General features: G+C 43.4%; 1 protein-coding gene across 1 annotated transcript in view; it reads right to left on the bottom strand.

The window, feature by feature from the left end:
* Nucleotides 1-24,216, bottom strand: part of LOC121406899 — a 165,992-nt gene that overhangs the window by 99,489 nt on the left and 42,287 nt on the right. Inside the window, 55 exon segments of the mRNA XM_041597771.1 lie at nucleotides 247-563; nucleotides 732-906; nucleotides 1,057-1,259; nucleotides 1,600-1,776; nucleotides 1,985-2,138; nucleotides 2,340-2,492; nucleotides 2,986-3,302; nucleotides 3,471-3,645; nucleotides 3,796-3,998; nucleotides 4,339-4,515; nucleotides 4,724-4,877; nucleotides 5,080-5,232; nucleotides 5,726-6,042; nucleotides 6,211-6,385; nucleotides 6,536-6,738; nucleotides 7,079-7,255; nucleotides 7,465-7,618; nucleotides 7,820-7,972; nucleotides 8,466-8,782; nucleotides 8,951-9,125; nucleotides 9,276-9,478; nucleotides 9,819-10,001; nucleotides 10,204-10,357; nucleotides 10,559-10,711; nucleotides 11,204-11,520; nucleotides 11,689-11,863; nucleotides 12,265-12,467; nucleotides 12,621-12,797; nucleotides 12,983-13,133; nucleotides 13,321-13,470; nucleotides 13,692-14,008; nucleotides 14,158-14,332; nucleotides 14,815-15,017; nucleotides 15,171-15,347; nucleotides 15,533-15,683; nucleotides 15,871-16,020; nucleotides 16,242-16,558; nucleotides 16,708-16,882; nucleotides 17,365-17,567; nucleotides 17,721-17,897; nucleotides 18,083-18,233; nucleotides 18,421-18,570; nucleotides 18,791-19,107; nucleotides 19,257-19,431; nucleotides 19,913-20,115; nucleotides 20,269-20,445; nucleotides 20,631-20,781; nucleotides 20,969-21,118; nucleotides 21,340-21,656; nucleotides 21,806-21,980; nucleotides 22,463-22,665; nucleotides 22,819-22,995; nucleotides 23,181-23,331; nucleotides 23,519-23,668; nucleotides 23,890-24,206. Of these exon segments, the coding sequence (XP_041453705.1) occupies nucleotides 247-563; nucleotides 732-906; nucleotides 1,057-1,259; nucleotides 1,600-1,776; nucleotides 1,985-2,138; nucleotides 2,340-2,492; nucleotides 2,986-3,302; nucleotides 3,471-3,645; nucleotides 3,796-3,998; nucleotides 4,339-4,515; nucleotides 4,724-4,877; nucleotides 5,080-5,232; nucleotides 5,726-6,042; nucleotides 6,211-6,385; nucleotides 6,536-6,738; nucleotides 7,079-7,255; nucleotides 7,465-7,618; nucleotides 7,820-7,972; nucleotides 8,466-8,782; nucleotides 8,951-9,125; nucleotides 9,276-9,478; nucleotides 9,819-10,001; nucleotides 10,204-10,357; nucleotides 10,559-10,711; nucleotides 11,204-11,520; nucleotides 11,689-11,863; nucleotides 12,265-12,467; nucleotides 12,621-12,797; nucleotides 12,983-13,133; nucleotides 13,321-13,470; nucleotides 13,692-14,008; nucleotides 14,158-14,332; nucleotides 14,815-15,017; nucleotides 15,171-15,347; nucleotides 15,533-15,683; nucleotides 15,871-16,020; nucleotides 16,242-16,558; nucleotides 16,708-16,882; nucleotides 17,365-17,567; nucleotides 17,721-17,897; nucleotides 18,083-18,233; nucleotides 18,421-18,570; nucleotides 18,791-19,107; nucleotides 19,257-19,431; nucleotides 19,913-20,115; nucleotides 20,269-20,445; nucleotides 20,631-20,781; nucleotides 20,969-21,118; nucleotides 21,340-21,656; nucleotides 21,806-21,980; nucleotides 22,463-22,665; nucleotides 22,819-22,995; nucleotides 23,181-23,331; nucleotides 23,519-23,668; nucleotides 23,890-24,206 (10,904 nt within the window).

Here is a 24,216-nt window from a genome sequence, read left to right as displayed (position 1 = left end):
GACACACTGGACTAATTATGGGGCAGTATTTCTCACAATGTTAAGGGTCAGAGACAAGCCAGTACGGACCTTGGGAAAACTACATCAAAAAGAAGTTTGACTTTCACCCCCTGTTGCAAAAAATGATGAGCGACACTTTCATTGTTTAATGCTCCACGGCAACACACAAATACTTGTTTGCTGAGATCAAATCAGTGCCAGGAAAAAGGGTGAAATCTTTCATCTTTTTGCAAAATATCAACTTACCACTGATGTCACATCCCTGTATATCAAGACTTGTTCATCAATAAAAGGCAGATTCTTGGATACCTCGATGCCATTCACTCGCACATGGAAATCTTCGATAAGAGAATAGGTGCTTCCTTTCAACTCCAGGATCACCTCCTTCAAGTAGGATACCTTGGCAGATGGACGCAAGAGACCATTGCGGGACCATAGGTGGAAATCGGTTGAATTATCACACTCTTTGACCAGTGTGTAGTCACAATCACCTTGGAAGTTGTATTTCTTCTTGTCAAAGGTCACATAATGAGGGTCACCCCAGATTTGACAGTAACCAGGAGCTAATAGCAAAAGGCAGGGAAAGAAAGGGGAAAAAAGTACACAATTAACAGGAATGCATTTTTTTTCTAACTGACAAACAAAATGTACATAGAAGATTGTGGGAAATCCTCTCTGAAAAAGGGGGAACAAACATTCTTTTTTTCTCAATTCAAAACCCTATTGCTCACCTCTGAAGCAGAGATCTCCAAGAGAAATGTAGCCATCTTTGCAATAACAGCTTGGTACACCATTCTTGATATCACATTCTTCGTTCTCTCCACACTGGAAATCCTCACACTGGGCACGCCCCTCTTGACAGCTGCAATGCTGGCTACAGTCGGGACTTGTCCATGAAGCTCCAGGCTAAATGAAGAAGGAAGGAAGGAATGAGAAAACAGATCAAAACTCAAACTTCTTTTCATACATCTAGATTCAGAAATCTCATGTGCAAGCCACAGGCTCTGTAAACACCTGCAAGAGACAAAGTGTCTCGACAGAAGTAACAAGTATTACCTGCAGATAGACGCCATTTGCTAGAGTGCAGCCGCACTGGGATGGGTCCACACAGTTTCCTTCCTCAAGAACAAGACCATCTTCACATCGGCATGTCTCCTGGCAAGTGGTATTGCAGGACAATGTGCTTCCAGCAGAGGAACAGGTTGCTGGACATCCACTGAAGCAGGGATCATACACAGTGTTGGTAGGACAGTCCAATGCTGCAAAGAATAACCAAATCATTCCAATCAACACCAAATAGTTCAAAGAAGTATGCCAAGGAACTCCTGCTACTTTCTGCACTCACATATTTCAGGAGCAAAAAAATGAATATTAACCATTATTGATAAAATTGCGAGAAAAAGCTTGTACACAACTAATCAATCTATCTAATTTTCATTTCAAGCATCCAAAAGTGGAACATTAAAATTCAGGTATTAGAAGTATGAACAGAAAGGAAAACACAGAATCAGAATAAGATCCTCACTTTCCTCTTTTACAATACCCAGTCAACATAAGTACATTACGTTTATAGCCATTACACTTTTGCTCACGACTTACGGCATTCTGGCACCGACAGTCTCCAATTTCCTGGCTGGCCTCCACTATTCTTACAAGCCTGTGCATATTCTTCAAGATTGGCACACAAGGCATCATCTCCCGTCTCACATACATCATACAGACAAGACTGGTAGTAATCCTCCGGAGATACGTAGTCGTGGCAAGATTGGAAAGGACCTGGAATTCAGCATCAAGAGGAAAAGGAAATGCATGTGGTAGTCAAAAATAAAAGTACTGTTTATTTTGTTTACATATCGTACAACACGAATTAGGAAAGCCACTTCATGCAGTTTCTATCGAGAAGCAAGGAATCTTAACAAAAGGATGGTTATGATTTTGTGGCAATAGATATTGTTAAAAATACAAGCTGTTGTTGAATAGTTACCAGATGGGTCCTGAAGATAATGGCAAAGATCTGCAGCCTCCTCACGGGTATTCTCTAACCCTTCTTCACATGGATCAGTAGGACCAGGGTCATTACCAGCACACTGGTCTGGGTTTACTTCCCAACTATCTCCGAACTCGGTACTCGATCTTGCCTGAAACAAAACAAAAAAAAACACTCATTCTGCTTGCAGGATGATTCCAACATGTTCTTCCATTCAGCTTCAAACAAACTTAGAAAGACTTCATTGTGTATCGACAGAAATGGTCAAAAGTAACATAAAGAATACTGCCAAGGGCACAAGTGCAAGGCTGAACATGTAAGATAATTCAATCACAAATGACAATTCACTTACCTTTTCTCCAGTGGAAAGAAACAGGTCATTTGATTTGTCTCCATCAAAATTTCCACACAGCCCACATGTACGCCCGAAGTAAGAGTAACTCAGGTACACATCAGCACTGTACTTTCCATTATAGCTCACCCACAAGAAGTCTGTCACCAGGTTCTGGTAAGGACAACAAGGAGTAAATTTTACGAAAACCATTTCCAACACAAAATTTGGCATCAGATTACAAGAGTTTCATTGTGGGAATAAAGTCTTTGTTCATGGACCAATTTTAATCCCCATGCTGCCACCACTAAAAACTGCAAGCATCAGTTAGAACCACAAGGTATCGCAAGACTAGATACTGTAACATCCATAAATTTCAAGAGATATTTGATGAATCTTAAGGGAGGCTAACATCTCGTTTGACACACTGGACTAATTATGGGGCAGTATTTCTCACAATGTTAAGGGTCAGAGACAAGCCAGTACGGACCTTGGGAAAACTACATCAAAAAGAAGTTTGACTTTCACCCCCTGTTGCAAAAAATGATGAGCGACACTTTCATTGTTTAATGCTCCACGGCAACACACAAATACTTGTTTGCTGAGATCAAATCAGTGCCAGGAAAAAGGGTGAAATCTTTCATCTTTTTGCAAAATATCAACTTACCACTGATGTCACATCCCTGTATATCAAGACTTGTTCATCAATAAAAGGCAGATTCTTGGATACCTCGATGCCATTCACTCGCACATGGAAATCTTCGATAAGAGAATAGGTGCTTCCTTTCAACTCCAGGATCACCTCCTTCAAGTAGGATACCTTGGCAGATGGACGCAAGAGACCATTGCGGGACCATAGGTGGAAATCGGTTGAATTATCACACTCTTTGACCAGTGTGTAGTCACAATCACCTTGGAAGTTGTATTTCTTCTTGTCAAAGGTCACATAATGAGGGTCACCCCAGATTTGACAGTAACCAGGAGCTAATAGCAAAAGGCAGGGAAAGAAAGGGGAAAAAAGTACACAATTAACAGGAATGCATTTTTTTTCTAACTGACAAACAAAATGTACATAGAAGATTGTGGGAAATCCTCTCTGAAAAAGGGGGAACAAACATTCTTTTTTTCTCAATTCAAAACCCTATTGCTCACCTCTGAAGCAGAGATCTCCAAGAGAAATGTAGCCATCTTTGCAATAACAGCTTGGTACACCATTCTTGATATCACATTCTTCGTTCTCTCCACACTGGAAATCCTCACACTGGGCACGCCCCTCTTGACAGCTGCAATGCTGGCTACAGTCGGGACTTGTCCATGAAGCTCCAGGCTAAATGAAGAAGGAAGGAAGGAATGAGAAAACAGATCAAAACTCAAACTTCTTTTCATACATCTAGATTCAGAATTCTCATGTGCAAGCCACAGGCTCTGTAAACACCTGCAAGAGACAAAGTGTCTCGACAGAAGTAACAAGTATTACCTGCAGATAGACGCCATTTGCTAGAGTGCAGCCGCACTGGGATGGGTCCACACAGTTTCCTTCCTCAAGAACAAGACCATCTTCACATCGGCATGTCTCCTGGCAAGTGGTATTGCAGGACAATGTGCTTCCAGCAGAGGAACAGGTTGCTGGACATCCACTGAAGCAGGGATCATACACAGTGTTGGTAGGACAGTCCAATGCTGCAAAGAATAACCAAATCATTCCAATCAACACCAAATAGTTCAAAGAAGTATGCCAAGGAACTCCTGCTACTTTCTGCACTCACATATTTCAGGAGCAAAAAAATGAATATTAACCATTATTGATAAAATTGCGAGAAAAAGCTTCTACACAACTAATCAATCTATCTAATTTTCATTTCAAGCATCCAAAAGTGGAACATTAAAATTCAGGTATTAGAAGTATGAACAGAAAGGAAAACACAGAATCAGAATAAGATCCTCACTTTCCTCTTTTACAATACCCAGTCAACATAAGTACATTACGTTTATAGCCATTACACTTTTGCTCACGACTTACGGCATTCTGGCACCGACAGTCTCCAATTTCCTGGCTGGCCTCCACTATTCTTACAAGCCTGTGCATATTCTTCAAGATTGGCACACAAGGCATCATCTCCCGTCTCACATACATCATACAGACAAGACTGGTAGTAATCCTCCGGAGATACGTAGTCGTGGCAAGATTGGAAAGGACCTGGAATTCAGCATCAAGAGGAAAAGGAAATGCATGTGGTAGTCAAAAATAAAAGTACTGTTTATTTTGTTTACATATCGTACAACACGAATTAGGAAAGCCACTTCATGCAGTTTCTATCGAGAAGCAAGGAATCTTAACAAAAGGATGGTTATGATTTTGTGGCAATAGATATTGTTAAAAATACAAGCTGTTGTTGAATAGTTACCAGATGGGTCCTGAAGATAATGGCAAAGATCTGCAGCCTCCTCACGGGTATTCTCTAACCCTTCTTCACATGGATCAGTAGGACCAGGGTCATTACCAGCACACTGGTCTGGGTTTACTTCCCAACTATCTCCGAACTCGGTACTCGATCTTGCCTGAAACAAAACAAAAAAAAAACACTCATTCTGCTTGCAGGATGATTCCAACATGTTCTTCCATTCAGCTTCAAACAAACTTAGAAAGACTTCATTGTGTATCGACAGAAATGGTCAAAAGTAACATAAAGAATACTGCCAAGGGCACAAGTGCAAGGCTGAACATGTAAGATAATTCAATCACAAATGACAATTCACTTACCTTTTCTCCAGTGGAAAGAAACAGGTCATTTGATTTGTCTCCATCAAAATTTCCACACAGCCCACATGTACGCCCGAAGTAAGAGTAACTCAGGTACACATCAGCACTGTACTTTCCATTATAGCTCACCCACAAGAAGTCTGTCACCAGGTTCTGGTAAGGACAACAAGGAGTAAATTTTACGAAAACCATTTCCAACACAAAATTTGGCATCAGATTACAAGAGTTTCATTGTGGGAATAAAGTCTTTGTTCATGGACCAATTTTAATCCCCACGCTGCCACCACTAAAAACTGCAAGCATCAGTTAGAACCACAAGGTATCGCAAGACTAGATACTGTAACATCCATAAATTTCAAGAGATATTTGATGAATCTTAAGGGAGGCTAACATCTCGTTTGACACACTGGACTAATTATGGGGCAGTATTTCTCACAATGTTAAGGGTCAGAGACAAGCCAGTACGGACCTTGGGAAAACTACATCAAAAAGAAGTTTGACTTTCACCCCCTGTTGCAAAAAATGATGAGCGACACTTTCATTGTTTAATGCTCCACGGCAACACACAAATACTTGTTTGCTGAGATCAAATCAGTGCCAGGAAAAAGGGTGAAATCTTTCATCTTTTTGCAAAATATCAACTTACCACTGATGTCACATCCCTGTATATCAAGACTTGTTCATCAATAAAAGGCAGATTCTTGGATACCTCGATGCCATTCACTCGCACATGGAAATCTTCGATAAGAGAATAGGTGCTTCCTTTCAACTCCAGGATCACCTCCTTCAAGTAGGATACCTTGGCAGATGGACGCAAGAGACCATTGCGGGACCATAGGTGGAAATCGGTTGAATTATCACACTCTTTGACCAGTGTGTAGTCACAATCACCTTGGAAGTTGTATTTCTTCTTGTCAAAGGTCACATAATGAGGGTCACCCCAGATTTGACAGTAACCAGGAGCTAATAGCAAAAGGCAGGGAAAGAAAGGGGAAAAAAGTACACAATTAACAGGAATGCATTTTTTTTCTAACTGACAAACAAAATGTACATAGAAGATTGTGGGAAATCCTCTCTGAAAAAGGGGGAACAAACATTCTTTTTTTCTCAATTCAAAACCCTATTGCTCACCTCTGAAGCAGAGATCTCCAAGAGAAATGTAGCCATCTTTGCAATAACAGCTTGGTACACCATTCTTGATATCACATTCTTCGTTCTCTCCACACTGGAAATCCTCACACTGGGCACGCCCCTCTTGACAGCTGCAATGCTGGCTACAGTCGGGACTTGTCCATGAAGCTCCAGGCTAAATGAAGAAGGAAGGAAGGAATGAGAAAACAGATCAAAACTCAAACTTCTTTTCATACATCTAGATTCAGAAATCTCATGTGCAAGCCACAGGCTCTGTAAACACCTGCAAGAGACAAAGTGTCTCGACAGAAGTAACAAGTATTACCTGCAGATAGACGCCATTTGCTAGAGTGCAGCCGCACTGGGATGGGTCCACACAGTTTCCTTCCTCAAGAACAAGACCATCTTCACATCGGCATGTCTCCTGGCAAGTGGTATTGCAGGACAATGTGCTTCCAGCAGAGGAACAGGTTGCTGGACATCCACTGAAGCAGGGATCATACACAGTGTTGGTAGGACAGTCCAATGCTGCAAAGAATAACCAAATCATTCCAATCAACACCAAATAGTTCAAAGAAGTATGCCAAGGAACTCCTGCTACTTTCTGCACTCACATATTTCAGGAGCAAAAAAATGAATATTAACCATTATTGATAAAATTGCGAGAAAAAGCTTGTACACAACTAATCAATCTATCTAATTTTCATTTCAAGCATCCAAAAGTGGAACATTAAAATTCAGGTATTAGAAGTATGAACAGAAAGGAAAACACAGAATCAGAATAAGATCCTCACTTTCCTCTTTTACAATACCCAGTCAACATAAGTACATTACGTTTATAGCCATTACACTTTTGCTCACGACTTACGGCATTCTGGCACCGACAGTCTCCAATTTCCTGGCTGGCCTCCACTATTCTTACAAGCCTGTGCATATTCTTCAAGATTGGCACACAAGGCATCATCTCCCGTCTCACATACATCATACAGACAAGACTGGTAGTAATCCTCCGGAGATACGTAGTCGTGGCAAGATTGGAAAGGACCTGGAATTCAGCATCAAGAGGAAAAGGAAATGCATGTGGTAGTCAAAAATAAAAGTACTGTTTATTTTGTTTACATATCGTACAACACGAATTAGGAAAGCCACTTCATGCAGTTTCTATCGAGAAGCAAGGAATCTTAACAAAAGGATGGTTATGATTTTGTGGCAATAGATATTGTTAAAAAATACAAGCTGTTGTTGAATAGTTACCAGATGGGTCCTGAAGATAATGGCAAAGATCTGCAGCCTCCTCACGGGTATTCTCTAACCCTTCTTCACATGGATCAGTAGGACCAGGGTCATTACCAGCACACTGGTCTGGGTTTACTTCCCAACTATCTCCGAACTCGGTACTCGATCTTGCCTGAAACAAAACAAAAAAAAACACTCATTCTGCTTGCAGGATGATTCCAACATGTTCTTCCATTCAGCTTCAAACAAACTTAGAAAGACTTCATTGTGTATCGACAGAAATGGTCAAAAGTAACATAAAGAATACTGCCAAGGGCACAAGTGCAAGGCTGAACATGTAAGATAATTCAATCACAAATGACAATTCACTTACCTTTTCTCCAGTGGAAAGAAACAGGTCATTTGATTTGTCTCCATCAAAATTTCCACACAGCCCACATGTACGCCCGAAGTAAGAGTAACTCAGGTACACATCAGCACTGTACTTTCCATTATAGCTCACCCACAAGAAGTCTGTCACCAGGTTCTGGTAAGGACAACAAGGAGTAAATTTTACGAAAACCATTTCCAACACAAAATTTGGCATCAGATTACAAGAGTTTCATTGTGGGAATAAAGTCTTTGTTCATGGACCAATTTTAATCCCCACGCTGCCACCACTAAAAACTGCAAGCATCAGTTAGAACCACAAGGTATCGCAAGACTAGATACTGTAACATCCATAAATTTCAAGAGATATTTGATGAATCTTAAGGGAGGCTAACATCTCGTTTGACACACTGGACTAATTATGGGGCAGTATTTCTCACAATGTTAAGGGTCAGAGACAAGCCAGTACGGACCTTGGGAAAACTACATCAAAAAGAAGTTTGACTTTCACCCCCTGTTGCAAAAAATGATGAGCGACACTTTCATTGTTTAATGCTCCACGGCAACACACAAATACTTGTTTGCTGAGATCAAATCAGTGCCAGGAAAAAGGGTGAAATCTTTCATCTTTTTGCAAAATATCAACTTACCACTGATGTCACATCCCTGTATATCAAGACTTGTTCATCAATAAAAGGCAGATTCTTGGATACCTCGATGCCATTCACTCGCACATGGAAATCTTCGATAAGAGAATAGGTGCTTCCTTTCAACTCCAGGATCACCTCCTTCAAGTAGGATACCTTGGCAGATGGACGCAAGAGACCATTGCGGGACCATAGGTGGAAATCGGTTGAATTATCACACTCTTTGACCAGTGTGTAGTCACAATCACCTTGGAAGTTGTATTTCTTCTTGTCAAAGGTCACATAATGAGGGTCACCCCAGATTTGACAGTAACCAGGAGCTAATAGCAAAAGGCAGGGAAAGAAAGGGGAAAAAAGTACACAATTAACAGGAATGCATTTTTTTTCTAACTGACAAACAAAATGTACATAGAAGATTGTGGGAAATCCTCTCTGAAAAAGGGGGAACAAACATTCTTTTTTTCTCAATTCAAAACCCTATTGCTCACCTCTGAAGCAGAGATCTCCAAGAGAAATGTAGCCATCTTTGCAATAACAGCTTGGTACACCATTCTTGATATCACATTCTTCGTTCTCTCCACACTGGAAATCCTCACACTGGGCACGCCCCTCTTGACAGCTGCAATGCTGGCTACAGTCGGGACTTGTCCATGAAGCTCCAGGCTAAATGAAGAAGGAAGGAAGGAATGAGAAAACAGATCAAAACTCAAACTTCTTTTCATACATCTAGATTCAGAATTCTCATGTGCAAGCCACAGGCTCTGTAAACACCTGCAAGAGACAAAGTGTCTCGACAGAAGTAACAAGTATTACCTGCAGATAGACGCCATTTGCTAGAGTGCAGCCGCACTGGGATGGGTCCACACAGTTTCCTTCCTCAAGAACAAGACCATCTTCACATCGGCATGTCTCCTGGCAAGTGGTATTGCAGGACAATGTGCTTCCAGCAGAGGAACAGGTTGCTGGACATCCACTGAAGCAGGGATCATACACAGTGTTGGTAGGACAGTCCAATGCTGCAAAGAATAACCAAATCATTCCAATCAACACCAAATAGTTCAAAGAAGTATGCCAAGGAACTCCTGCTACTTTCTGCACTCACATATTTCAGGAGCAAAAAAATGAATATTAACCATTATTGATAAAATTGCGAGAAAAAGCTTCTACACAACTAATCAATCTATCTAATTTTCATTTCAAGCATCCAAAAGTGGAACATTAAAATTCAGGTATTAGAAGTATGAACAGAAAGGAAAACACAGAATCAGAATAAGATCCTCACTTTCCTCTTTTACAATACCCAGTCAACATAAGTACATTACGTTTATAGCCATTACACTTTTGCTCACGACTTACGGCATTCTGGCACCGACAGTCTCCAATTTCCTGGCTGGCCTCCACTATTCTTACAAGCCTGTGCATATTCTTCAAGATTGGCACACAAGGCATCATCTCCCGTCTCACATACATCATACAGACAAGACTGGTAGTAATCCTCCGGAGATACGTAGTCGTGGCAAGATTGGAAAGGACCTGGAATTCAGCATCAAGAGGAAAAGGAAATGCATGTGGTAGTCAAAAATAAAAGTACTGTTTATTTTGTTTACATATCGTACAACACGAATTAGGAAAGCCACTTCATGCAGTTTCTATCGAGAAGCAAGGAATCTTAACAAAAGGATGGTTATGATTTTGTGGCAATAGATATTGTTAAAAATACAAGCTGTTGTTGAATAGTTACCATATGGGTCCTGAAGATAATGGCAAAGATCTGCAGCCTCCTCACGGGTATTCTCTAACCCTTCTTCACATGGATCAGTAGGACCAGGGTCATTACCAGCACACTGGTCTGGGTTTACTTCCCAACTATCTCCGAACTCGGTACTCGATCTTGCCTGAAACAAAACAAAAAAAAACACTCATTCTGCTTGCAGGATGATTCCAACATGTTCTTCCATTCAGCTTCAAACAAACTTAGAAAGACTTCATTGTGTATCGACAGAAATGGTCAAAAGTAACATAAAGAATACTGCCAAGGGCACAAGTGCAAGGCTGAACATGTAAGATAATTCAATCACAAATGACAATTCACTTACCTTTTCTCCAGTGGAAAGAAACAGGTCATTTGATTTGTCTCCATCAAAATTTCCACACAGCCCACATGTACGCCCGAAGTAAGAGTAACTCAGGTACACATCAGCACTGTACTTTCCATTATAGCTCACCCACAAGAAGTCTGTCACCAGGTTCTGGTAAGGACAACAAGGAGTAAATTTTACGAAAACCATTTCCAACACAAAATTTGGCATCAGATTACAAGAGTTTCATTGTGGGAATAAAGTCTTTGTTCATGGACCAATTTTAATCCCCACGCTGCCACCACTAAAAACTGCAAGCATCAGTTAGAACCACAAGGTATCGCAAGACTAGATACTGTAACATCCATAAATTTCAAGAGATATTTGATGAATCTTAAGGGAGGCTAACATCTCGTTTGACACACTGGACTAATTATGGGGCAGTATTTCTCACAATGTTAAGGGTCAGAGACAAGCCAGTACGGACCTTGGGAAAACTACATCAAAAAGAAGTTTGACTTTCACCCCCTGTTGCAAAAATGATGAGCGACACTTTCATTGTTTAATGCTCCACGGCAACACACAAATACTTGTTTGGTGAGATCAAATCAGTGCCAGGAAAAAGGGTGAAATCTTTCATCTTTTTGCAAAATATCAACTTACCACTGATGTCACATCCCTGTATATCAAGACTTGTTCATCAATAAAAGGCAGATTCTTGGATACCTCGATGCCATTCACTCGCACATGGAAATCTTCGATAAGAGAATAGGTGCTTCCTTTCAACTCCAGGATCACCTCCTTCAAGTAGGATACCTTGGCAGATGGACGCAAGAGACCATTGCGGGACCATAGGTGGAAATCGGTTGAATTATCACACTCTTTGACCAGTGTGTAGTCACAATCACCTTGGAAGTTGTATTTCTTCTTGTCAAAGGTCACATAATGAGGGTCACCCCAGATTTGACAGTAACCAGGAGCTAATAGCAAAAGGCAGGGAAAGAAAGGGGAAAAAAGTACACAATTAACAGGAATGCATTTTTTTTCTAACTGACAAACAAAATGTACATAGAAGATTGTGGGAAATCCTCTCTGAAAAAGGGGGAACAAACATTCTTTTTTTCTCAATTCAAAACCCTATTGCTCACCTCTGAAGCAGAGATCTCCAAGAGAAATGTAGCCATCTTTGCAATAACAGCTTGGTACACCATTCTTGATATCACATTCTTCGTTCTCTCCACACTGGAAATCCTCACACTGGGCACGCCCCTCTTGACAGCTGCAATGCTGGCTACAGTCGGGACTTGTCCATGAAGCTCCAGGCTAAATGAAGAAGGAAGGAAGGAATGAGAAAACAGATCAAAACTCAAACTTCTTTTCATACATCTAGATTCAGAAATCTCATGTGCAAGCCACAGGCTTTGTAAACACCTGCACAGCTGAACGCCCAGTATCACAGGTGCAGTGTTGTGTGCAGTCCGAGTCGGTCCATGCTCCCCCAGACTGTCAAATGAGTGCAACAAAAATCAAGGGTCAACTCAGAAGAAAGGAAAGGATATACAGCAGCACACACTTCAGTGGCTGCTCGACTGCTCGATGGAACAGCCAGAACTTACACTAAACGGTGTGACTCCAGTCGAACAAAGCGGCCAAAGAGTTAATACTACTGAAATGGAAAAAGTCAACTGCATGTTAGCTACTGCAGCACTGGATGTCAAGCTTACCGGAATATAAACACCGTTGTCCAGAGTGCAACCACACTGCGATGGATCAACGCACTTCCCGCCATCGAGCACCAGTCCATCCTCACACCGGCATGTCTCCTGGCAGGTGGCATTGCAGGACAATGAGCTGGAAGCAGAGGAACATGTTGCTGGACAGCCACTGAAGCATGGATCGTACACAGTGTTCGAAGGACAGTTCAGCTCTGCAAACGAGACAACAAAGATAGCATTTGAAAACAGGCACAGGGTGACGGTCTGTACCAAAACCGCACAAACACGATCTCTAATCTCTACCAACAAGCATATCACCAATCAAGAGATACACCCCCCAAAATATTGTCTACGGATTGACTTACGGCATTCATCCACACCCAGTCTCCATCTGCCAGGATTCCCTCCCTCCATCTTGCAGGCACGGGCATACTGGGCGAGACTGGCACACAGAGCATCATCACCGGTTAAGCAAACGTCATAGACGCAGGAGTCGTAGTAGTCGTCAGGGCTCAAAATCTCAATACAAGATTCAAATGGTCCTGAACAGGAAGCAAGATTAGGTCAGATGTTGTTAGAGGAAGCATGCTTTTATATGAACTTTCCATTCATCATGACAATTTCCACAGAGCATTTCCCCGACCAAACGTGACACCAACACAAACGCCAGACACGTTGAAGTGGACAACAACGTTTGAAAGGTTGTTCCCATGACATTCAAACTTACCTGTAGGATCCTTCAAGTAATAGCAGAGATCACTAGATGCTGTCAGTCCGTTCTCTCCCTCCTCGCAAGGATCGGTTGGACCTGGATCCACATCTTCGCACTGGTCAGGATTAACCACCCAACTGTTTCCAAACTCAGTGGCAGATCTTGCCTGTTGAAAAAACAAATCAATGTAAACCATCCGAAAAACTTTCACAGTACAAAATACTTCATCATGTTCTCCGTGAGAAACAGGAATGACTGGAAGGCGCTTTCCCCGCAAGACGCATCCATTCATCACAAGAACAAAAGGATATTCATGACGGACTAAAGAGTGATACATGAAAGGTATCTCTTACCAAATCCCCGGAAGGAAGCAGCAAATCATTCTTCTTCTCCCCATCAAAAGATCCACAAAGGCCACAGGTTCTTCCTACATAGTAGCTCAGGTACACATCGGCGCTGTCTTGTCCGTCGTAGCTCACCCACAAGAAATCCGTTACCAGATTCTAAAAGAAAAGAAAGAGGGAAATACTTATCCTGCACATGCTTCAACGTTCAAGAAATTCAACTACAACACAACCCCTTCAAATATTCAACACCCAGAAGCATACATTCAGAGTGGCATTATTTCAACAAAAAACACAACAACCCGCTATTCCATGCCTCAACAACACCCTCATTTAAATAAATACAGACTAAGAAGAAAAAAAAATTGTCTTCCTCATACCACTGATGTCACATCCCGGTAGATCAAGGCCTGGTCATCAATGTAGGGAAGGTAGTCAGACACATCTACGCCATTTACTCTGACGTGGAAGCCCTTCATCAAAGAGTATCGGGAACCCCTCAGATCAAGTATCACTTCCCTCAGGAAAGAAACACGGTCGGATGGGCGCCGTCGTTCATTGTTGGACCACAGGTGGTAGTCACTGGAGTTTCCGCAATCTCTGACCAAAGTGTAGTCGCAGGCACCCTGGAAGTTGTACTTCTTCTTATCGAAGGTAACATAATGAGGATCACCCCAGATCTGACAATACCCAGGAGCTATGGATAAAGAAGAATCGCAAAAAATAAGTCAGGATCCCCATCGGCTTCCAACCATGAAAACGCTCCAACGCTAAAAAGTATTTCCATTCATCATCTCAAGGGGATAAAAGGAAAAGGCTATCGATGTCTCAAAATGAAATTCTCACCTCTAAAGCAGGCATCTCCAAGGGAGGTGTAGCCGTCTTTGCAGTAACAGCTTGGAACTCCGTTCTTGATATCACATTCCTCGTTCTCTCCGCACTCAAAAGCATCACACTGGGAACGCCCAGCTTCACAGGTGCAGTGTTGTGTGCAGTCCGAGTCGGTCCATGCTCCCCCAGACTGTCAAATGAGTGCAACAAAAATCAAGGGTCAACTCAGAAGAAAGGAAAGGAGCACACACTTCAGTGGCTGCTCGACTGCTCGATGGAACAGCCAGAACTTACACTAAACGGTGTCTCAACTCTTTGCCCGCCACGGACAGAATCACTCCTGTGCCACATTAATTTCAAGGTGCAATCTTAAGAGGGGATTTGCATGGACTATGCTAATTCAGCACACAATAACTTTTGATTGCTTTATTGTAAAGAAAAGCATTGTGTGAACACAGTACCATGCGATGCACACATCATTACTGTGTAGGTGTGCATGAACAATAGACTCAATACGCTCTGTGTGTTTTGTGAATGAAATGCGACTTGAGTCCAAGTTGGCAGCCCCCTGTATGTGACTCCAGTCGAACAAAGCGGCCAAAGAGTTAATACTACTGAAATGGAAAAAGTCAACTGCATGTTAGCTACTGCAGCACTGGATGTCAAGCTTACCGGAATATAAACACCGTTGTCCAGAGTGCAACCACACTGCGATGGATCAACGCACTTCCCGCCATCGAGCACCAGTCCATCCTCACACCGGCATGTCTCCTGGCAGGTGGCATTGCAGGACAATGAGCTGGAAGCAGAGGAACATGTTGCTGGACAGCCACTGAAGCATGGATCGTACACAGTGTTCGAAGGACAGTTCAGCTCTGCAAACGAGACAACAAAGATAGCATTTGAAAACAGGCACAGGGTGACGGTCTGTACCAAAACCGCACAAACACGATCTCTAATCTCTACCAACAAGCATATCACCAATCAAGAGATACACCCCCCAAAATATTGTCTACGGATTGACTTACGGCATTCATCCACACCCAGTCTCCATCTGCCAGGATTCCCTCCCTCCATCTTGCAGGCACGGGCATACTGGGCGAGACTGGCACACAGAGCATCATCACCGGTTAAGCAAACGTCATAGACGCAGGAGTCGTAGTAGTCGTCAGGGCTCAAAATCTCAATACAAGATTCAAATGGTCCTGAACAGGAAGCAAGATTAGGTCAGATGTTGTTAGAGGAAGCATGCTTTTATATGAACTTTCCATTCATCATGACAATTTCCACAGAGCATTTCCCCGACCAAACGTGACACCAACACAAACGCCAGACACGTTGAAGTGGACAGCAACGTTTGAAAGGTTGTTCCCATGACATTCAAACTTACCTGTAGGATCCTTCAAGTAATAGCAGAGATCACTAGATGCTGTCAGTCCGTTCTCTCCCTCCTCGCAAGGATCGGTTGGACCTGGATCCACATCTTCGCACTGGTCAGGATTAACCACCCAACTGTTTCCAAACTCAGTGGCAGATCTTGCCTGTTGAAAAAACAAATCAATGTAAACCATCCGAAAAACTTTCACAGTACAAAATACTTCATCATGTTCTCCGTGAGAAACAGGAATGACTGGAAGGCGCTTTCCCCGCAAGACGCATCCATTCATCACAAGAACAAAAGGATATTCATGACGGACTAAAGAGTGATACATGAAAGGTATCTCTTACCAAATCCCCGGAAGGAAGCAGCAAATCATTCTTCTTCTCCCCATCAAAAGATCCACAAAGGCCACAGGTTCTTCCTGCATAGTAGCTCAGGTACACATCGGCGCTGTCTTGTCCGTCGTAGCTCACCCACAAGAAATCCGTTACCAGATTCTAAAAGAAAAGAAAGAGGGAAATACTTATCCTGCACATGCTTCAACGTTCAAGAAATTCAACTACAACACAACCCCTTCAAATATTCAACACCCAGAAGCATACATTCAGAGTGGCATTATTTCAACAAAAAACACAACAACCCGCTATTCCATGCCTCAACAACACCCTCATTTAAATAAATACAGACTAAGAAGAAAAAAAAATTGTCTTCCTCATACCACTGATGTCACATCCCGGTAGATCAAGGCCTGGTCATCAATGTAGGGAAGGTAGTCAGACACATCTACGCCATTTACTCTGACGTGGAAGCCCTTCATCAAAGAGTATCGGGAACCCCTCAGATCAAGTATCACTTCCCTCAGGAAAGAAACACGGTCGGATGGGCGCCGTCGTTCATTGTTGGACCACAGGTGGTAGTCACTGGAGTTTCCGCAATCTCTGACCAAAGTGTAGTCGCAGGCACCCTGGAAGTTGTACTTCTTCTTATCGAAGGTAACATAATGAGGATCACCCCAGATCTGACAATACCCAGGAGCTATGGATAAAGAAGAATCGCAAAAAATAAGTCAGGATCCCCATCGGCTTCCAACCATGAAAACGCTCCAACGCTAAAAAGTATTTCCATTCATCATCTCAAGGGGATAAAAGGAAAAGGCTATCGATGTCTCAAAATGGAATTCTCACCTCTAAAGCAGGCATCTCCAAGGGAGGTGTAGCCGTCTTTGCAGTAACAGCTTGGAACTCCGTTCTTGATATCACATTCCTCGTTCTCTCCGCACTCAAAAGCATCACACTGGGAACGCCCAGCTTCACAGGTGCAGTGTTGTGTGCAGTCCGAGTCGGTCCATGCTCCCCCAGACTGTCAAATGAGTGCAACAAAAATCAAGGGTCAACTCAGAAGAAAGGAAAGGAGCACACACTTCAGTGGCTGCTCGACTGCTCTATGGAACAGCCAGAACTTACACTAAACGGTGTCTCAACTCTTTGCCCGCCACGGACAGAATCACTCCTGTGCCACATTAATTTCAAGGTGCAATCTTAAGAGGGGATTTGCATGGACTATGCTAATTCAGCACACAATAACTTTTGATTGCTTTATTGTAAAGAAAAGCATTGTGTGAACACAGTACCATGCGATGCACACATCATTACTGTGTAGGTGTGCATGAACAATAGACTCAATACGCTCTGTGTGTTTTGTGAATGAAATGCGACTTGAGTCCAAGTTGGCAGCCCCCTGTATGTGACTCCAGTCGAACAAAGCGGCCAAAGAGTTAATACTACTGAAATGGAAAAAGTCAACTGCATGTTAGCTACTGCAGCACTGGATGTCAAGCTTACCGGAATATAAACACCGTTGTCCAGAGTGCAACCACACTGCGATGGATCAACGCACTTCCCGCCATCGAGCACCAGTCCATCCTCACACCGGCATGTCTCCTGGCAGGTGGCATTGCAGGACAATGAGCTGGAAGCAGAGGAACATGTTGCTGGACAGCCACTGAAGCATGGATCGTACACAGTGTTCGAAGGACAGTTCAGCTCTGCAAACGAGACAACAAAGATAGCATTTGAAAACAGGCACAGGGTGACGGTCTGTACCAAAACCGCACAAACACGATCTCTAATCTCTACCAACAAGCATATCACCAATCAAGAGATACACCCCCCAAAATATTGTCTACGGATTGACTTACGGCATTCATCCACACCCAGTCTCCATCTGCCAGGATTCCCTCCCTCCATCTTGCAGGCACGGGCATACTGGGCGAGACTGGCACACAGAGCATCATCACCGGTTAAGCAAACGTCATAGACGCAGGAGTCGTAGTAGTCGTCAGGGCTCAAAATCTCAATACAAGATTCAAATGGTCCTGAACAGGAAGCAAGATTAGGTCAGATGTTGTTAGAGGAAGCATGCTTTTATATGAACTTTCCATTCATCATGACAATTTCCACAGAGCATTTCCCCGACCAAACGTGACACCAACACAAACGCCAGACACGTTGAAGTGGACAGCAACGTTTGAAAGGTTGTTCCCATGACATTCAAACTTACCTGTAGGATCCTTCAAGTAATAGCAGAGATCACTAGATGCTGTCAGTCCGTTCTCTCCCTCCTCGCAAGGATCGGTTGGACCTGGATCCACATCTTCGCACTGGTCAGGATTAACCACCCAACTGTTTCCAAACTCAGTGGCAGATCTTGCCTGTTGAAAAAACAAATCAATGTAAACCATCCGAAAAACTTTCACAGTACAAAATACTTCATCATGTTCTCCGTGAGAAACAGGAATGACTGGAAGGCGCTTTCCCCGCAAGACGCATCCATTCATCACAAGAACAAAAGGATATTCATGACGGACTAAAGAGTGATACATGAAAGGTATCTCTTACCAAATCCCCGGAAGGAAGCAGCAAATCATTCTTCTTCTCCCCATCAAAAGATCCACAAAGGCCACAGGTTCTTCCTGCATAGTAGCTCAGGTACACATCGGCGCTGTCTTGTCCGTCGTAGCTCACCCACAAGAAATCCGTTACCAGATTCTAAAAGAAAAGAAAGAGGGAAATACTTATCCTGCACATGCTTCAACGTTCAAGAAATTCAACTACAACACAACCCCTTCAAATATTCAACACCCAGAAGCATACATTCAGAGTGGCATTATTTCAACAAAAAACACAACAACCCGCTATTCCATGCCTCAACAACACCCTCATTTAAATAAATACAGACTAAGAAGAAAAAAAATTGTCTTCCTCATACCACTGATGTCACATCCCGGTAGATCAAGGCCTGGTCATCAATGTAGGGAAGGTAGTCAGACACATCTACGCCATTTACTCTGACGTGGAAGCCCTTCATCAAAGAGTATCGGGAACCCCTCAGATCAAGTATCACTTCCCTCAGGAAAGAAACACGGTCGGATGGGCGCCGTCGTTCATTGTTGGACCACAGGTGGTAGTCACTGGAGTTTCCGCAATCTCTGACCAAAGTGTAGTCGCAGGCACCCTGGAAGTTGTACTTCTTCTTATCGAAGGTAACATAATGAGGATCACCCCAGATCTGACAATACCCAGGAGCTATGGATAAAGAAGAATCGCAAAAAATAAGTCAGGATCCCCATCGGCTTCCAACCATGAAAACGCTCCAACGCTAAAAAGTATTTCCATTCATCATCTCAAGGGGATAAAAGGAAAAGGCTATCGATGTCTCAAAATGGAATTCTCACCTCTAAAGCAGGCATCTCCAAGGGAGGTGTAGCCGTCTTTGCAGTAACAGCTTGGAACTCCGTTCTTGATATCACATTCCTCGTTCTCTCCGCACTCAAAAGCATCACACTGGGAACGCCCAGCTTCACAGGTGCAGTGTTGTGTGCAGTCCGAGTCGGTCCATGCTCCCCCAGACTGTCAAATGAGTGCAACAAAAATCAAGGGTCAACTCAGAAGAAAGGAAAGGAGCACACACTTCAGTGGCTGCTCGACTGCTCTATGGAACAGCCAGAACTTACACTAAACGGTGTCTCAACTCTTTGCCCGCCACGGACAGAATCACTCCTGTGCCACATTAATTTCAAGGTGCAATCTTAAGAGGGGATTTGCATGGACTATGCTAATTCAGCACACAATAACTTTTGATTGCTTTATTGTAAAGAAAAGCATTGTGTGAACACAGTACCATGCGATGCACACATCATTACTGTGTAGGTGTGCATGAACAATAGACTCAATACGCTCTGTGTGTTTTGTGAATGAAATGCGACTTGAGTCCAAGTTGGCAGCCCCCTGTATGTGACTCCAGTCGAACAAAGCGGCCAAAGAGTTAATACTACTGAAATGGAAAAAGAAACTGCATGTTAGCTACTGCAGCACTGGATGTCAAGCTTACCGGAATATAAACACCGTTGTCCAGAGTGCAACCACACTGCGATGGATCAACGCACTTCCCGCCATCGAGCACCAGTCCATCCTCACACCGGCATGTCTCCTGGCAGGTGGCATTGCAGGACAATGAGCTGGAAGCAGAGGAACATGTTGCTGGACAGCCACTGAAGCATGGATCGTACACAGTGTTCGAAGGACAGTTCAGCTCTGCAAACGAGACAACAAAGATAGCATTTGAAAACAGGCACAGGGTGACGGTCTGTACCAAAACCGCACAAACACGATCTCTAATCTCTACCAACAAGCATATCACCAATCAAGAGATACACCCCCCAAAATATTGTCTACGGATTGACTTACGGCATTCATCCACACCCAGTCTCCATCTGCCAGGATTCCCTCCCTCCATCTTGCAGGCACGGGCATACTGGGCGAGACTGGCACACAGAGCATCATCACCGGTTAAGCAAACGTCATAGACGCAGGAGTCGTAGTAGTCGTCAGGGCTCAAAATCTCAATACAAGATTCAAATGGTCCTGAACAGGAAGCAAGATTAGGTCAGATGTTGTTAGAGGAAGCATGCTTTTATATGAACTTTCCATTCATCATGACAATTTCCACAGAGCATTTCCCCGACCAAACGTGACACCAACACAAACGCCAGACACGTTGAAGTGGACAGCAACGTTTGAAAGGTTGTTCCCATGACATTCAAACTTACCTGTAGGATCCTTCAAGTAATAGCAGAGATCACTAGATGCTGTCAGTCCGTTCTCTCCCTCCTCGCAAGGATCGGTTGGACCTGGATCCACATCTTCGCACTGGTCAGGATTAACCACCCAACTGTTTCCAAACTCAGTGGCAGATCTTGCCTGTTGAAAAAACAAATCAATGTAAACCATCCGAAAAACTTTCACAGTACAAAATACTTCATCATGTTCTCCGTGAGAAACAGGAATGACTGGAAGGCGCTTTCCCCGCAAGACGCATCCATTCATCACAAGAACAAAAGGATATTCATGACGGACTAAAGAGTGATACATGAAAGGTATCTCTTACCAAATCCCCGGAAGGAAGCAGCAAATCATTCTTCTTCTCCCCATCAAAAGATCCACAAAGGCCACAGGTTCTTCCTGCATAGTAGCTCAGGTACACATCGGCGCTGTCTTGTCCGTCGTAGCTCACCCACAAGAAATCCGTTACCAGATTCTAAAAGAAAAGAAAGAGGGAAATACTTATCCTGCACATGCTTCAACGTTCAAGAAATTCAACTACAACACAACCCCTTCAAATATTCAACACCCAGAAGCATACATTCAGAGTGGCATTATTTCAACAAAAAACACAACAACCCGCTATTCCATGCCTCAACAACACCCTCATTTAAATAAATACAGACTAAGAAGAAAAAAAAATTGTCTTCCTCATACCACTGATGTCACATCCCGGTAGATCAAGGCCTGGTCATCAATGTAGGGAAGGTAGTCAGACACATCTACGCCATTTACTCTGACGTGGAAGCCCTTCATCAAAGAGTATCGGGAACCCCTCAGATCAAGTATCACTTCCCTCAGGAAAGAAACACGGTCGGATGGGCGCCGTCGTTCATTGTTGGACCACAGGTGGTAGTCACTGGAGTTTCCGCAATCTCTGACCAAAGTGTAGTCGCAGGCACCCTGGAAGTTGTACTTCTTCTTATCGAAGGTAACATAATGAGGATCACCCCAGATCTGACAATACCCAGGAGCTATGGATAAAGAAGAATCGCAAAAAATAAGTCAGGATCCCCATCGGCTTCCAACCATGAAAACGCTCCAACGCTAAAAAGTATTTCCATTCATCATCTCAAGGGGATAAAAGGAAAAGGCTATCGATGTCTCAAAATGGAATTCTCACCTCTAAAGCAGGCATCTCCAAGGGAGGTGTAGCCGTCTTTGCAGTAACAGCTTGGAACTCCGTTCTTGATATCACATTCCTCGTTCTCTCCGCACTCAAAAGCATCACACTGGGAACGCCCAGCTTCACAGGTGCAGTGTTGTGTGCAGTCCGAGTCGGTCCATGCTCCCCCAGACTGTCAAATGAGTGCAACAAAAATCAAGGGTCAACTCAGAAGAAAGGAAAGGAGCACACACTTCAGTGGCTGCTCGACTGCTCTATGGAACAGCCAGAACTTACACTAAACGGTGTCTCAACTCTTTGCCCGCCACGGACAGAATCACTCCTGTGCCACATTAATTTCAAGGTGCAATCTTAAGAGGGGATTTGCATGGACTATGCTAATTCAGCACACAATAACTTTTGATTGCTTTATTGTAAAGAAAAGCATTGTGTGAACACAGTACCATGCGATGCACACATCATTACTGTGTAGGTGTGCATGAACAATAGACTCAATACGCTCTGTGTGTTTTGTGAATGAAATGCGACTTGAGTCCAAGTTGGCAGCCCCCTGTATGTGACTCCAGTCGAACAAAGCGGCCAAAGAGTTAATACTACTGAAATGGAAAAAGGAAACTGCATGTTAGCTACTGCAGCACTGGATGTCAAGCTTACCGGAATATAAACACCGTTGTCCAGAGTGCAACCACACTGCGATGGATCAACGCACTTCCCGCCATCGAGCACCAGTCCATCCTCACACCGGCATGTCTCCTGGCAGGTGGCATTGCAGGACAATGAGCTGGAAGCAGAGGAACATGTTGCTGGACAGCCACTGAAGCATGGATCGTACACAGTGTTCGAAGGACAGTTCAGCTCTGCAAACGAGACAACAAAGATAGCATTTGAAAACAGGCACAGGGTGACGGTCTGTACCAAAACCGCACAAACACGATCTCTAATCTCTACCAACAAGCATATCACCAATCAAGAGATACACCCCCCAAAATATTGTCTACGGATTGACTTACGGCATTCATCCACACCCAGTCTCCATCTGCCAGGATTCCCTCCCTCCATCTTGCAGGCACGGGCATACTGGGCGAGACTGGCACACAGAGCATCATCACCGGTTAAGCAAACGTCATAGACGCAGGAGTCGTAGTAGTCGTCAGGGCTCAAAATCTCAATACAAGATTCAAATGGTCCTGAACAGGAAGCAAGATTAGGTCAGATGTTGTTAGAGGAAGCATGCTTTTATATGAACTTTCCATTCATCATGACAATTTCCACAGAGCATTTCCCCGACCAAACGTGACACCAACACAAACGCCAGACACGTTGAAGTGGACAGCAACGTTTGAAAGGTTGTTCCCATGACATTCAAACTTACCTGTAGGATCCTTCAAGTAATAGCAGAGATCACTAGATGCTGTCAGTCCGTTCTCTCCCTCCTCGCAAGGATCGGTTGGACCTGGATCCACATCTTCGCACTGGTCAGGATTAACCACCCAACTGTTTCCAAACTCAGTGGCAGATCTTGCCTGTTGAAAAAACAAATCAATGTAAACCATCCGAAAAACTTTCACAGTACAAAATACTTCATCATGTTCTCCGTGAGAAACAGGAATGACTGGAAGGCGCTTTCCCCGCAAGACGCATCCATTCATCACAAGAACAAAAGGATATTCATGACGGACTAAAGAGTGATACATGAAAGGTATCTCTTACCAAATCCCCGGAAGGAAGCAGCAAATCATTCTTCTTCTCCCCATCAAAAGATCCACAAAGGCCACAGGTTCTTCCTGCATAGTAGCTCAGGTACACATCGGCGCTGTCTTGTCCGTCGTAGCTCACCCACAAGAAATCCGTTACCAGATTCTAAAAGAAAAGAAAGAGGGAAATACTTATCCTGCACATGCTTCAACGTTCAAGAAATTCAACTACAACACAACCCCTTCAAATATTCAACACCCAGAAGCATACATTCAGAGTGGCATTATTTCAACAAAAAACACAACAACCCGCTATTCCATGCCTCAACAACACCCTCATTTAAATAAATACAGACTAAGAAGAAAAAAAAATTGTCTTCCTCATACCACTGATGTCACATCCCGGTAGATCAAGGCCTGGTCATCAATGTAGGGAAGGTAGTCAGACACATCTACGCCATTTACTCTGACGTGGAAGCCCTTCATCAAAGAGTATCGGGAACCCCTCAGATCAAGTATCACTTCCCTCAGGAAAGAAACACGGTCGGATGGGCGCCGTCGTTCATTGTTGGACCACAGGTGGTAGTCACTGGAGTTTCCGCAATCTCTGACCAAAGTGTAGTCGCAGGCACCCTGGAAGTTGTACTTCTTCTTATCGAAGGTAACATAATGAGGATCACCCCAGATCTGACAATACCCAGGAGCTATGGATAA

Source organism: Lytechinus variegatus, chromosome 2, assembly GCF_018143015.1.
Source record: "Lytechinus variegatus isolate NC3 chromosome 2, Lvar_3.0, whole genome shotgun sequence".
Classification (NCBI taxonomy): Eukaryota; Metazoa; Echinodermata; class Echinoidea; order Temnopleuroida; family Toxopneustidae; genus Lytechinus; species Lytechinus variegatus.
Note: the sequence above shows the minus strand (reverse complement) of the source record. Positions and strands in the feature narration are given on the sequence as shown.